Below are 13,360 nucleotides of genomic sequence, written 5' to 3'. Positions count from 1 at the left end.
TCATAGTATATTTTGGGGTAAGGTCTTGGATTCTTTGTTTTTTGTTTAACTTTAGATGTACATAGTAATAATCTTTGGATTTAGCAAAAAGAATTTTGTATCCGTGGTTCTCAGTCTCAGTTGTCTTGACATCTTAAAGATTTATATCTTTATATAAATTTGCTCAGATTTGCTCTTTTTTCTTTTATCTCAGAAGCTTTACATGCATGGTGTATAACTTAGGGTCTAGGTTAACATGATTACAGAGTGGATACAGAATAAGTATGTTTCATGGAGTCTAGCACTTCAGTTACCTGTGTGTGTCTCTTGTCTTATGTACTGTATAGACAAACTTCTGGTGGACCCTTTTTGAGAAACACAGTCATAGGCTACAGCAGTAGCATTCAGACTGTTCATCTATTTACTGTGTTGGAGCATATTATGATTTGTTTGCATATTTAATAAGTCATATTATCTTTCATGGCTTAACAGGGTGCTTAATCTCAGTAGATAGTTGTTGGTTGAATAAATGGTATACATCTGTAAATGATTATGATATTCCACATAGACCAGTGAGTTCCAACTCTGATTTTGAAACCTGCCTTTTTCTCCCATAAATTATTATAGGGCACAATTATGAAATGTTTAAAAGAAAATTGATGAGGAGAATAAATATGTGCCACAATTTATCCTTAAACTGATTTTGAAATCAGATACATAATGGCACATTCACATCCACAAAGTGTGGTCATCACTTTAAATAGCATAACAGATAAAATAAAACTTCATTTCTTAATGGTGCATACAAATACATATAATTTGCACCATTGTGTGCTAACTGTTTCTAAGATCACACAGTAGATTGTTTAAAAACATGAACAACAGCCATTGAAACCCAAACATAACACTGCTACTATTCTAATGTGCTAAACAAAATATTCCTCTAGGTAATATGGGAATCTCCACTATCCTATGTATGTCTGTACTTAATGGCATTTTACAGGAATGCCAAGCATGGAAAGGCAGCCATATTATTTAGTAGATTACTAGCTTAAGAGCACTTAAATTATAAAAGTGGATCATTGTAGTTTATGAATACCAAGTTTAATTGATCTCTTAATAACTTCATAGTACTAGTAAATAGCCCTTGACCATCATGAAAAACATGTAAATCTAAGAAAATTTGAATCATTGCTGTTAGAAACAAAAAAGGTCCTGCATTTGGTGATTGCTTTCAACCTGTGAGCGCTTCACTATGGCTCAGACAGTAAAGACTGCCTGCAATGCTAGGAGACCTGGGTTTGATCTCTGGGTCGGGAAGATCCCTGGAGAAGGAAAGGGTAACCCACTCCAGTATTCTTGCCTGGAAAATTTCATGGACAGAGGAGCCTGGTGGGCTACAGTCCATGGGGTTGCAAAGAGTCAGACATGACTGAATGACTTTCACTTCAACCTGTCAAGGGTTCCCCAATCAAAGAAGTTTTGAAGATTTACTTGCCATTCTGCAAAAACGGAAATATAGACCAACGGAACAAGATCGAAAACCCAGAAATAAACCCATGTACCTCTGGGTATCTTATTTTTGACAAAGGAGGCAAGAATGTACAATGGGGCAAAGACAGCCCCTTCAATAAGTCGTGCTGGGAAAACTGGACAGCTACATGTAAAAGAATGAAATTAGAACACTTCCTAACACCATACACAAAGATAAAATCAAAATGGAATAAAGACCTAAGTGTAATACCAGAAACTATAAAACTCTTAGAGGAAAATATAGGCAGAATACTCGATGACATAAATCAAACCAAGACCCTCTATAACCTACCTCCTAGAGTAATGGAAATAAAAACAAAAGTAAACAAGTGGGACCTGATTAAACTTGAAAGCTTTGCACAGCAAAAGAAACTATAAGCAAGGTGAAACACAACCCTCAGAATGGGAGAAAATAATAGCAAATGAAACAACTGACAAAGGATTAATTTCCAAAGTATACAAGCAGCTCATACAACTCAATACCACAAAAACAAACAGCCCAATCAAAAAGTGGGATAAAGATCTAAACAAACATTTCTCCAAAGAAGACATACAGATGGCTAACAAACACATGAAAAGATGCATAATATCACTCATTCGTAGAGAAATGCAAATCAAAGCTACAATGAGATTTCACTTCACACCAGTCACAATGGCCCTCATCAAAAAGTCTACAAACAATAAATGCTGAGGAGGGTGTGGAGAAAAGGGAACCATCTTGCACTATTGGTGGGAATATAAATTGATACAGCTACTATGGAAGGATGGTATGTAGAATCCTTAAAAATCTAGGAATAAAACCACCATATAAGCCCCAAGGAAGCCAAAATTGAAAAAGACACATGTGTCCCATTGTTCATTGCAGCACTATTTACAATAGCTAGAACATGGAAGCAACCTAGATGTCCATCAACAGATGAATGGATAAGAAGTTGTTGTACATATACACAGTGGAATATTACTCAGCCATAAAAAGGAATGCATTTGAGTAAGTTCTAAAGAGGTGGATGAACCTGGAGCCTATTATACAGGTAAAGTAAGTCAGAGAAAGATAAATATCATATACTAACACATATATTCAGAATCTAGAAAGATGGTACCAAAGAATTTGTTTGCAGGGCATCAATGGAGAAACAGAGACCAGAGTTATGAACATGGAGAGAGGGGAGAAGAGGGTGAGATATATGGAGACAGTAACATGGAAACTTACACTGCCATATGTAGAATAGATAGCTAATGGGAATTTGCTGTATGTCTCAGGAAACTCAGACAGGGGCTCTGTATCAACCTAGAGGGGTGGGATGGGAAGGGACATGGGAGGTAGGTTCAAGAGGGAGGGGACATATGTATACCTGTGGCTGATTCATGTTGAGTTTTGACAGAAACAACAAAATTCTGTAAAGCAATTATCCTTCAATTAAAAAATAAATTTTTAAAAAATAAAAAGATTTACTTGCCACTTTGGAAAAGAGTGTAATATTGTAGGAATGAAGTATCAGTATTCTTGTCACCAAGGCAAACCTTTCCACTGGAGATGATTACTAAATGTACCTTAATTGAATGTCTTCTAAATTTGAAGCCAGAATTATAACATATTAATATATCCACATGTGAGAGAGTCGATTGATAATGTAACTAGCATGAAGAAGTAAATGCTTGTATGGAATGAATCTGGGCTATACAGTGCATTTTTAAGTTCTCTGGGAACAAAGCTCTTTGAAACCGAGTTGATCTGGGTGTAAAATAAAATGTAAGCCTTTGTCATCAGACATGGTAGGTGCTGACTAGGCCTTAGCTATGCTGGGCTTCCACATCACTGACTAGGAATCAGAAAAAGACTAGGAAAAGAGAAAAGCAAGGAACTAGGAAAGAGAATAGCAAGGAACCCCAGGAATGAAAGAGAAGGAAAGAAGCCTTCACAAACTTCTGTAGATCTTCTGTATGATTCTTTTCTTGTGGTTGCATCTCTGACAAAGAATGGACTATTTTTCATTACCAGAGGTTATTGCCTAGTCAGTTTATATCTAAAGAAAATGTACCTGTTTACTTTGAAAGGGGCTTCCCTGTTGGCCCAGCTGGTAAAAAATCCTCCTGCAATGCAGGAGACCTGGGTTTGATCCCTGGGTTAGAAAGATCCCCTGGAGAAGGGAAAGACTACCCACTCCAGTATTCTGGCCTGGAGAATTCCATGGAGTGTATACTCCATGGGATCACAAAGAGTCGGACAAGAGTGAACAACTTTCACTTTTTTTGAAAGAAAAAGAAATGGCTTAAATAGATTAACCCTATATACAGTTCAAGGCAAGTGATAGGTATAATAGGATCAATTAAAAAGTACCACCAGTAAAGAATCATGACAACTAACTTTTCTGACAATTATTTTTCTTTTGCTTTGCCGTAGGGTTTTGACCCACCACATCAAAGTGACACAAGAACTATTTACATAGCCAACAGGTTTCCTCAGTATGGCCATTATACACCTCAGAAATTTATAGATAACCGGATCATTTCATCTAAGGTAAGAATTAACACTTCTATTATTAAAACTGTGGTTATGTACTGCTTTAAAAAGTGATTTGTTTGTGTAGTATACATTTATATCCTTAAAAATTCAGGGAAATGGTGGTTGGTAGATGTATCTTAACCAAAATTGTGAACTGTAAAATAAAAAGAGTTGCTGGTTCCTAATGTCAGATAGCCAGTATTCCAAAAGGTACCCTTAGTTTAAACTAAGGAAGGAATTAAACTAAGGGAACTAAGGAACTTACTTCTATACCATATGCCAGGCACTGTATTAGGTGGTACTTGTACTATTTAATCCTTACAACAACTTTAATATATGTTTAATGAGTGTTTGTTATACTCATTTTATATCAGTTTCTCCAACTGAAGTGCTGGAAAATAATTTACCCAGGGATGAGTTAGGAGTTTGAACTCAGTTCTGTGTGACTTTAAAGCCTGACTTCCTCTAATTTTATCATTCTTCTATAAACATTTTATAGTACAAAAGAACCTACTCATTCTTACATATTCTTCCTTGTTTCATTTTTTTTTCCTGTGGCATTTTGAAGCTGTCTTAGTCTATTTTGAAGCTGAAGATTATAGAATAATGCTATCATCTGTCATGATGGATATGTTTTCCTTGCTGTCTAATATGATAACATTAGCCACATAAGGCTGTTTAGACCTTGAAATATAGTATGTAATTGAGGAAGTTAATTTTTAATTTTGATTTATTTTAAATTGTCAATAGCCACATGTGACTAGTGGCTACCTCACTGGACAGTGCAGTTACAGAGGATGTAAGTCAGAAACTGAGGGTAAAGTTCTTTAAGCATTGTTGTTGTTCAGTCACCCAGTCATGTCTGACTCTTTGCTACCCCATGGAGTGCAGCACTCTAGGCCTCTCTGTCCCTCACCATCTCCCGAAGTTTGCCCAGGTTCATGTCGATTGCATTGGTGATGCCATCCCTCTGTCTCATCCTCTGACACCCTCTTTGCCTTCTGTCCTCAGTCTTTCCCAGCATCGGGAACTTTTCCAATGAGTCAACTGTTCACATCAGATGACCAAAATACTGGAGTTTCAGCTTCAGCATCAGTCCTCCCAAATCAGCAGGGTTTATTTCCCTTAAGATTGACTGGCTTGATCTCCTTGCTGTTCAAGGGACTCTCAGGAGTCCTCCAACACCACAGTTCAAAGGCATCTTTGAGCATGTGTGTTTTTGTTAGTCACTAAGTCGTGTCCACTCTTAGCGAGCCCAGGGACTATAGCCTGCCAGGCTCCTCTGTCCATGGAATTTCCTAGGCAAAAGTGCTGGAGTGGGTTGCCATTTCCTTTTCCAGGGGATCTTCTCGACCTAGGGACAAACCCAAGTCTCCTGCATTGCAGGCAAATTCTTTACCATCTGAGCTACCAGGGAAGTCAGGATAATAGAGGAGCTTTAGATAAATAACATATTTCTTAGTAAGTGATGGAAGAAATAAAAGTCCTTCTTGAAAAAAAATTTTTTAAACACCAGGTATAATACCCTAGTAAAGTAATGCTCAAAATTCTCCAAGCCAGGCTTCAGCAATATGTGAACCGTGAACTTCCTGATGTTCAAGCTGATTTTAGAAAAGGCAGAGGAACCAGAGATCAAATTGCCAACATCCACTGGATCATGGAAAAAGCAAGAGAGTTCCAGAAAAACATCTATTTCTGCTTTATTGACTATGCCAAAGCCTTTGACTGTGTGGATCACAATAAACTGTGGAAAATTCTGAAAGAGATGGGAATACCAGACCACCTGACCTGCTTCTTGAGAAATCTGTATACAGGTCAGGAAGCAACAGTTAGAACTGGACATGGAACAACAGACTGGTTCCAAATAGGAAAAGGAGTACGTCAAGGCTGTATATTATCACCCTGCTTATTTAATTTATATGCAGAGTACATCATGAGAAATGCTGGACTGGAAGAAACACAAGCTGGAATCAAGATTGACGGGAGAAATATCAATAACCTCAGATATGCAGATGACACCACCCTTATGGCAGAAAGTGAAGAGGAACTAAAAAGCCTCTTGATGAAAGTGAAAGAGGAGAGTGAAAAAGTTAGCTCAACGTTCAGAAAATGAAGATCATGGCATCTGGTCCCATCACTTCATGGGAAATAAATGGGGAAACAGTGGAAACAGTGGCAGACTTTATTTTTCTGGGCTCCAAAATCATTGCAGATGGTGACTGCAGCCATGAAATTAAAAGACGCTTACTCCTTGGAAGGAAAGTTATGACCAACCTAGATAGCATATTCAAAAGCAGAGACATTACTTTGCCAGCAAAGGTTCGTCTAGTCAAGGCTATGGTTTTTCCTGTGGTCATGTATGGATGTGAGAGTTGGACTGTGAAGAAGGCTGAGCGCTGAAGAATTGATGCTTTTGAACTGTGGTGTTGGAGAAGACTCTTGAGAGTCCCTTGGACTGCAAGGAGATCCAACCAGTCCATTCTGAAGGAGATCAGCCCTGGGATTTCTTTGGAGGGAATGATGCCAAGGCTGAAACTCCAGTACTTTGGCCACCTCATGCGAAGAGTTGACTCATTGGAAAAGACTCTGATGCTGAGAGGGAATGGGGGCAGGAGGAGAAGGGGGTGACAGAGGATGAGATGGCTGGATGGCATCACTGTCTCGATGGACCTGAGTCTGAGTGAACTCCGGGAGTTGGTGATGGACAGGAAGGCCTGGCATGCTGCAATTCATGGGGTTGCAAAGAGTTGGACACGACTGAGCGACTGAACTGAACTGATAACTTATATACAATAAAATTCACTAATTTGATGAATTTTGACAAATGTATAGCATATGACCACCATCATTAAGATACAGAATACATTTGTCACTCCAAAAAGTTAGTGGCCATTCTCCCTTCTCTTCACCTCCAACAATTGCAACTGATCTGCTTTCTGTAGTTATAGTTTTGTCTTTCTAGAATGTCACGAACGATGCATACTGTAGGAGTCTTGTGTCTGATTTCTTTTCACTTAACACAGTACTGTTGAGAACGATCTTTGTTGCTGCAAGTGTCAGAATCTGTGTTCATTTCCTTTTTAGTGCATATTAGTTATCACCATAGGTTTGGATAGTTTATGTTCTGAATTTGGGTCATTTTCCTTGGAGGGTTTCACTACTGGTATTTTCCCCGTAAGTTTCCAGTTGCTTTTCTAGCCCTGAGCTCTAAATCTTTGTCGTATTTTGTTGATAAGGGAGTACTTTTCCCTACTCTTTGACTACCATAGCTATGTGAGTTGGATAGTATCTCCAGGCTAAGAAGCCGTTGCTTATAATTCATACACCTTCCATTTGTAGTTTTTTTTAAGTTAAACTCTCTTCATGTTTCTATCTATATTTTGGACACATTCCAAGGTTTTAAATAGTTGTTTTAATCTAGTTTTCATAATTCTTATCTGCTAGGAGTTCACTTAAATTGAAGAAAGTAGGGAGACCATTCAGGTATGACCTAAATGAAATACCTAACAATTATACAGTGAAAGTGAGAAATAGATAAGGGACTAGACTTGATAGACAGAGTACCTGATGAACTATGGACAGAGAGTTCGTGACATTGTACAGGAGACAGGGATCAAGACCATCCCCAAGAAAAAGAAATGCAAAAAAGGAAAATGGTTGTCTGAGGAGGCCTTACAAATAGCTGTGAAAAGAAGAGAAGCGAAAAGCAAAGGAGAAAAGGAAAGATACCCATTTGAATACAGAGTTCCCAAGAATAGCAAGGAGAGATAAGAAAGCCTTCCTCAGTGATCAATGCAAAGAAATAGAGGAAAACAATAGAATGGGAAAGACTAGAGATCTCTTCAAGAAAATTAGAGATACCAAGGGACCATTTCATGCAAAGATGGGCTCGATAAAGTACAGAAATGGTATGGACCTAACAGAAGCAGAAGATATTAAGAAGAGGTGGCAAGAATACACAGAAGAACTATACAAAAAGATCTTCATGACCCAGATAATCATGATGGTGCGATCACTCACTTAGAGCCAGACATCCTGGAGTGTGAAGTCAAGTGGGCCTTAGGAAGCATCACTACAAACAAAGCTAGTGGAGGTGATAGAATTACAGCTGAGTTATTATCAAATCCTAAAAGATGATGCTGTGAAAGTGCTTCACTCAATATGCCAGCAAATTTGGAAAACTCATCAGTGGCCACAGGACTGGAAAAGGTCAGTTTTCATTCCAATCCCAAAGAAAGGCAATGCCAAAGAACGCTCAAATTACTACACAGTTGCACATCTCACACGCTAGCAAAGTGATGCTCAAAATTCTCCAAGCCAGGCTTCAACAATACTTGCACTGTGAACTTGCAGATGTTCAAGCTGGTTTTAGAAAAGGCAGAGGAACCAGAGATCAAATTGCCAACATCCGTTGGATCATCAAAAAAGCAAGAGAGTTCCAGAAAAGCATCTATTTCTGATTTATTGACTATCCCAAAGCCTTTGACTGTGTGGATCACAACAAACTGTGGAAAATTCTGAAAGAGATGGGAATACCAGACAACCTGATGTGCCTCTTGAGGTATCTGTACACAGGTCAAGAAGCAACAGTTAAAACTGGACGTGGGACAACAGACTGGTTCCAAATAGGAAAAGGAGTACATCAAGCCTGTATGTTGTTACCCTGCTTATTCAACTTATATGCAGAGAACATCATGAGAAACGCTGGGCTGGAAGAAGCACAAGTTGGAATCAAGATTGCTGCAAGGAATATCAATAACCTCAGATATGCAGATGACATCACCCTTATGGCAGAAAGTGAAGAACTAAAGAGCCTCTTGAGGAGAGTGAAAAAGTTGGCTTAAAGTTCAACATGCAGAGCTCTAAGATCATGGCATCTGATCCCATCACTTCATGGCAAATGGATGGGGAAACAGTGGCAGACTTTATTTTTTGGGCTCCAGAATCACTGCAGATGGTGACTGCAGCCATGAAATTAAAAGACGCTTACTCCTTGGAAGGAAAGTTATGACCAACCTAGACAGCATATTAAGAAGCAGAGACATTACTTTGCCAACAAAGTAATTGTCTAGTCAAGGCCATGATTTTTCAGTAGTCATGTATGGATGTGAGAGTTGGACTATAAAGAAAGCTGAGTGCCAAAGAATTGATGCTTTTGGACTGTGGTGTTGGAGAAGACTCTTGAGAGTCCCTTGGATAGCAAGGAGATTCAACCAGTCCATCCTAAAGGAAATCAGTCCTGAATATTTATTGGAAGAACTGATGTTGAAGCTGAAACTCCAATACTTGGGCCACCTGATGGGAAGAACTGACTCATTTGAAAAGACCCTGACGCTGGGAAAGATTGAAGGTGGCAGGGGTGGGGGCGAAGAGGACGACAGAGGATGAGATGGCTGGATGGCATCACCGACTTAATGGACATGAGTTTGAGTGAACTCCGGGAGTTGGTGATGGACAGGGAGGCCTGGCGTGCTGCAGTCCATGGGGTCACAAAGAGTCAGACAGGACTGAGCAACTGAACTGAGGAGTTCACAGTCTGCTGATACTTGAAACTGAGTTTCCTGGAAAACTTTTGAGATTAAATATATGAATGTTTTGATATTCAGTCAAATGTAGTAGTATTAGGTTTAGTGTTTTTGACCAGGTTTCAGAAATGTAGACTTTTAAATAAATGTTGCCTTTTTTCACGTACATGAAGACTGTCTTTCTCATTACTCCTCTATTATTATTCCACTACTGCTTTTTAAAACTTCCAAACCAGATTACCTGCTATTCCATAAACTCATGTTTAACTTCCCTACCACCTTGCCTTTGCTATGATTTTGTTTTGATAACCTCAGTTTTTAAGAATATAAGTTGTATATTTTTGCAGAGAAAGTAGATTTCATGTTTTTTAACCATATTTCAAGAATGTAGACTTCTTATGTGTGTGTGCATGTTCAGTCACGTCCAATTCTTTGAGACCCTGTGGACTATAGCCCACCAGGCTTCTCTGCCCATGGGATTTCCCAGGCAAGAATACTGGAGTGGATTGCCGTGGTCTCCTCCAGGGGATCTTCCGGACCCAGGGACTGAATCCGCATCTCCTGCAGTGGCAAGCAGATTCTTTACTGCTGAGCCATCAGGGAAGCCCAGATATTTATATAGGCAGTGTCTGGGAGTTTTTTTGACCATAGTTGAGCCTGGCTTCTCAGTGTTCCCTTTTACTACCTTTCTACTCTCCTATTATTTCCCTAGACTCTTTTCAGACTGCATTATCTTCTCTCCCACAAAGCCGTGAGGAACTTCCCTCTTCTCTGCCTTTGTTCAGTCTTTCTTTCCTTCCTGAAATGTTCTCCGTTTGCCCCCTATTTTCAGCTGTGAGTGGTTCCTCTCTTAAAGCCCATGTTGATTGTGACCTCCTTCATTAAATTTTTCTTTCTTGTTGAATTCTTTGTATATTCCTTCTTTTACTTTATCTTGGAATATAGCTATTGATATAAGTATTGTTCTTAATCCTCTCTATTTAAACTTGTTATCTTTGTTTCTCTTATTATGTAGGTGCCTTGCACATTGTAGATGGAAAATATGCCTTTGTTCATTTTAATTCACTATATAGTAACGTCTTATCATGAATTTAAATTTCCTTCCAAAAGATTTAATTTTATGACCATGGTTTCATTTTCTTACTAATGTCAGACCTTTGAAGGGCAGTGATAAAGTCATATAGGTAATTGTAGAGAAGATACGCTTCTAGTTCATTTTTCTTGACTGTTATTACATAATAATTAAAATAATTTTAAAGCATAATGAATTATTATTTTCCTTAGAAGATTTTCATGTGTTTAAATATTATTGTACTTGAGTGCCTTCTCTGTGTATGACAGGACCAGCACAGAATTTAGACTCAGTGTACTAATGTTTACCTGAAAACAACAATTTCCAACATTTATAAGCTAGCTCATGAGAAGTTTTTGTTTCTTCTCAGTTTTCCATTGTATTATTGAGCTAGCCAAAGAAAACATCCTGAAATTAATTAACTATCTTATTGCTAACTTATATATTTAGTTGCTCTTTTCAAAATTCTGAGAGATAAAATGTATTATCACTATTATGAATCAAATAGATTGATGTAAACTTAGAACATTGTCAAGTTAGTTCTTATAAAGTTTTATACAGTTGATCTGGTGATTAAGAAAGTTGCTGGAAATACTATGACCCTTGTAGGGACAACTGTCTTTTTACTCCAGTTAAGATCAGCTGGTAGTGGTTTGACCCATTGTCTCATGTACACACATGAGCAGTGAGCTCTTTTGGTTCCAGGAAGTATCTGCCTCTCTTCTCTCTAGAGTCGTGAACATGGTTCCCAATCTCAGATTCTAGAACCACTGGTGACACTACGACCACCGGAAAATGTTTCAGGTATCCCAGATTAGGACTGAAAATATAATTCACCTAAGAAAGGCTGTTAGGTATTGTCCTATTCTTTATACACCCTTGAGTCAAATAAGCTTTCCTGGGCTCTTCTGGGAACCTAGGCTTATTTATAAAATTGTTCATATGTGAATGTTTCAGGTCTCAAAAAACTGATTAAGGGAATTCCCTGACAGTCCAGTAGTTAGGACTTCTCACTTTCACTGCCGAGAACAAAGGCTCAACCCCTGGTTGGGAAACCAAGATCCTGTAAGCCATACAGCAGGGCCAGAAAAAAGAGAAGAAAAAATTGATTAAGAAGTGAATTTCTGACCTACAGAAATTAGAACCATCTTCCATTGTACCACAGAAAATCTTGAATTAGTCCATAACCAGTAAGGCTTCATTCATTACCTGACACCAGAAGAGTTATGGAAAAAAAGTTTTTTTCCATCAGTGTTTATTTGCCTATTTATGTATTCTGCTAGCGTTTTGATATCTGTGTGCTATAGTGTAAGTGCTGAAGATAGAGCAGTAAATAACTCTATGTTCCTAGCCCCAGGGATCTTATATTCTGCTAGGTAAATGGACATTGGGTAAAGTAACAATACTGTAAAGTGTTTCCCTATTTTATTTGTAATGGTGTTGTGTGTACTGACTGGCACAAGTAAAATTTATATGGTGTTACCCTGCCCCCATAATGTAGCATTATAGGCTTATAAACTGATTAATAATATAGCAACAGACACACAGCGATTAGTATGAGCTAGGTTCTGTCCTTGCTGCTGCTGCTAAGTCACTTCAGTCGTGTCTGATTCTGTGCGACCCCATAGACGGCAGCCCACCAGGCTCCCCCGTCCCTGGGATTCTCCAGGCAAGAACACTGGAGTGGGTTGCCATTTCCTTCTCCAGTGCATGAAAGTGTAAAGTGAAAGTGAAGTTGCTCAGTCACGTCTGACTCTTGGCTACCCCATGGACTGCAGCCCACCAGGCTCCTCCGTCCATGGGATTTTCCAGGCAAGAGTACTAGAGTGGGGTGCCATTGCCTTCTCTGAGATTCTGTCCTTAGCACTATATAAATATATCAGCTCATTTAATCTTTGTAACAACCTATACAGTATGATTGTTATAATTGTCCTCATTTTATAGAGCATAGAATGAAGTATAGAGAGATAAGATCCAAGGTCCTTCGGTGACCATGAATTAGGATTTAGATCACAGCAGTTGTTAACCTTTTACCATCAATGTTTATAACCATCATACTCGACTATCTCACTGTAAAAATAGACATTGTGACAGATTTTCATGTCCTTTATGAGATTTTCTTCATGGTTATACCAGTGATCACTTAACTAAAGTAATTTTTAATCTTTTTCACATTTCATATCCCATGCTTACCGAGGAGTACTTGAAGAATTATACTGTCTCCTTTGTTTCTGACGAAACCTAAAGAGAATATTTATAAAGTAAACTGAATCCAGTGTTAGCATTTTTATCAACTCCTAATTCATCTTTAAATTTATTTTTATTTTTTTGGCTGCCCTGGGTCTTAGTTCTGGCACATGAACTCTTAGTTGCAGCATATGGGTTCTAATTCCCTGACCAGAAATCCAACACAGGTCTCTTGCATTGAAAACGTGGAGTATTAGCCATTGGACCACTAGGGAAGTCCCTTAATTCATCTTTCAACATTAGGTTTAGTTTTGTGTAATCAAAACCCAAAATATTAAAATATTATTTTAGATCTGCCATCTCCAACTTCTAAAAAAACTAGGAATTTAATAGCAAAATTGATTGGTTCCTTTATCTCTCTTTTAAAGTTATACTAAAATCACCAATAAATAGTAAAAGGTAAAAAGTAGAATAAAAGCCCTGAAACTCTAAAAACCAGATAGTTTTTGTAGCATCGAGTTACATGAATTTGTGTAAGGGCTTGATATATCTGATGTGTAC

General features: G+C 38.3%; 1 protein-coding gene across 3 annotated transcripts in view; it reads left to right on the top strand.

Annotated features, from left to right (window-relative positions):
* ATP11B (ATPase phospholipid transporting 11B (putative)) overlaps positions 1-13,360 on the top strand; it is a 118,894-nt gene that overhangs the window by 19,224 nt on the left and 86,310 nt on the right. For all 3 annotated transcript variants that reach the window (XM_055568949.1, XM_055568948.1, XM_055568950.1), the window contains exon 2: positions 3,914-4,030. In XM_055568949.1, the coding sequence (XP_055424924.1) occupies positions 3,914-4,030 (117 nt within the window). The remainder of the gene's footprint in view (positions 1-3,913; positions 4,031-13,360) is intronic.

This window comes from Bubalus kerabau, chromosome 2 (genome assembly GCF_029407905.1).
Source record: "Bubalus kerabau isolate K-KA32 ecotype Philippines breed swamp buffalo chromosome 2, PCC_UOA_SB_1v2, whole genome shotgun sequence".
Lineage (NCBI taxonomy): Eukaryota > Metazoa > Chordata > Mammalia > Artiodactyla > Bovidae > Bubalus > Bubalus kerabau.
Note: the sequence above shows the minus strand (reverse complement) of the source record. Positions and strands in the feature narration are given on the sequence as shown.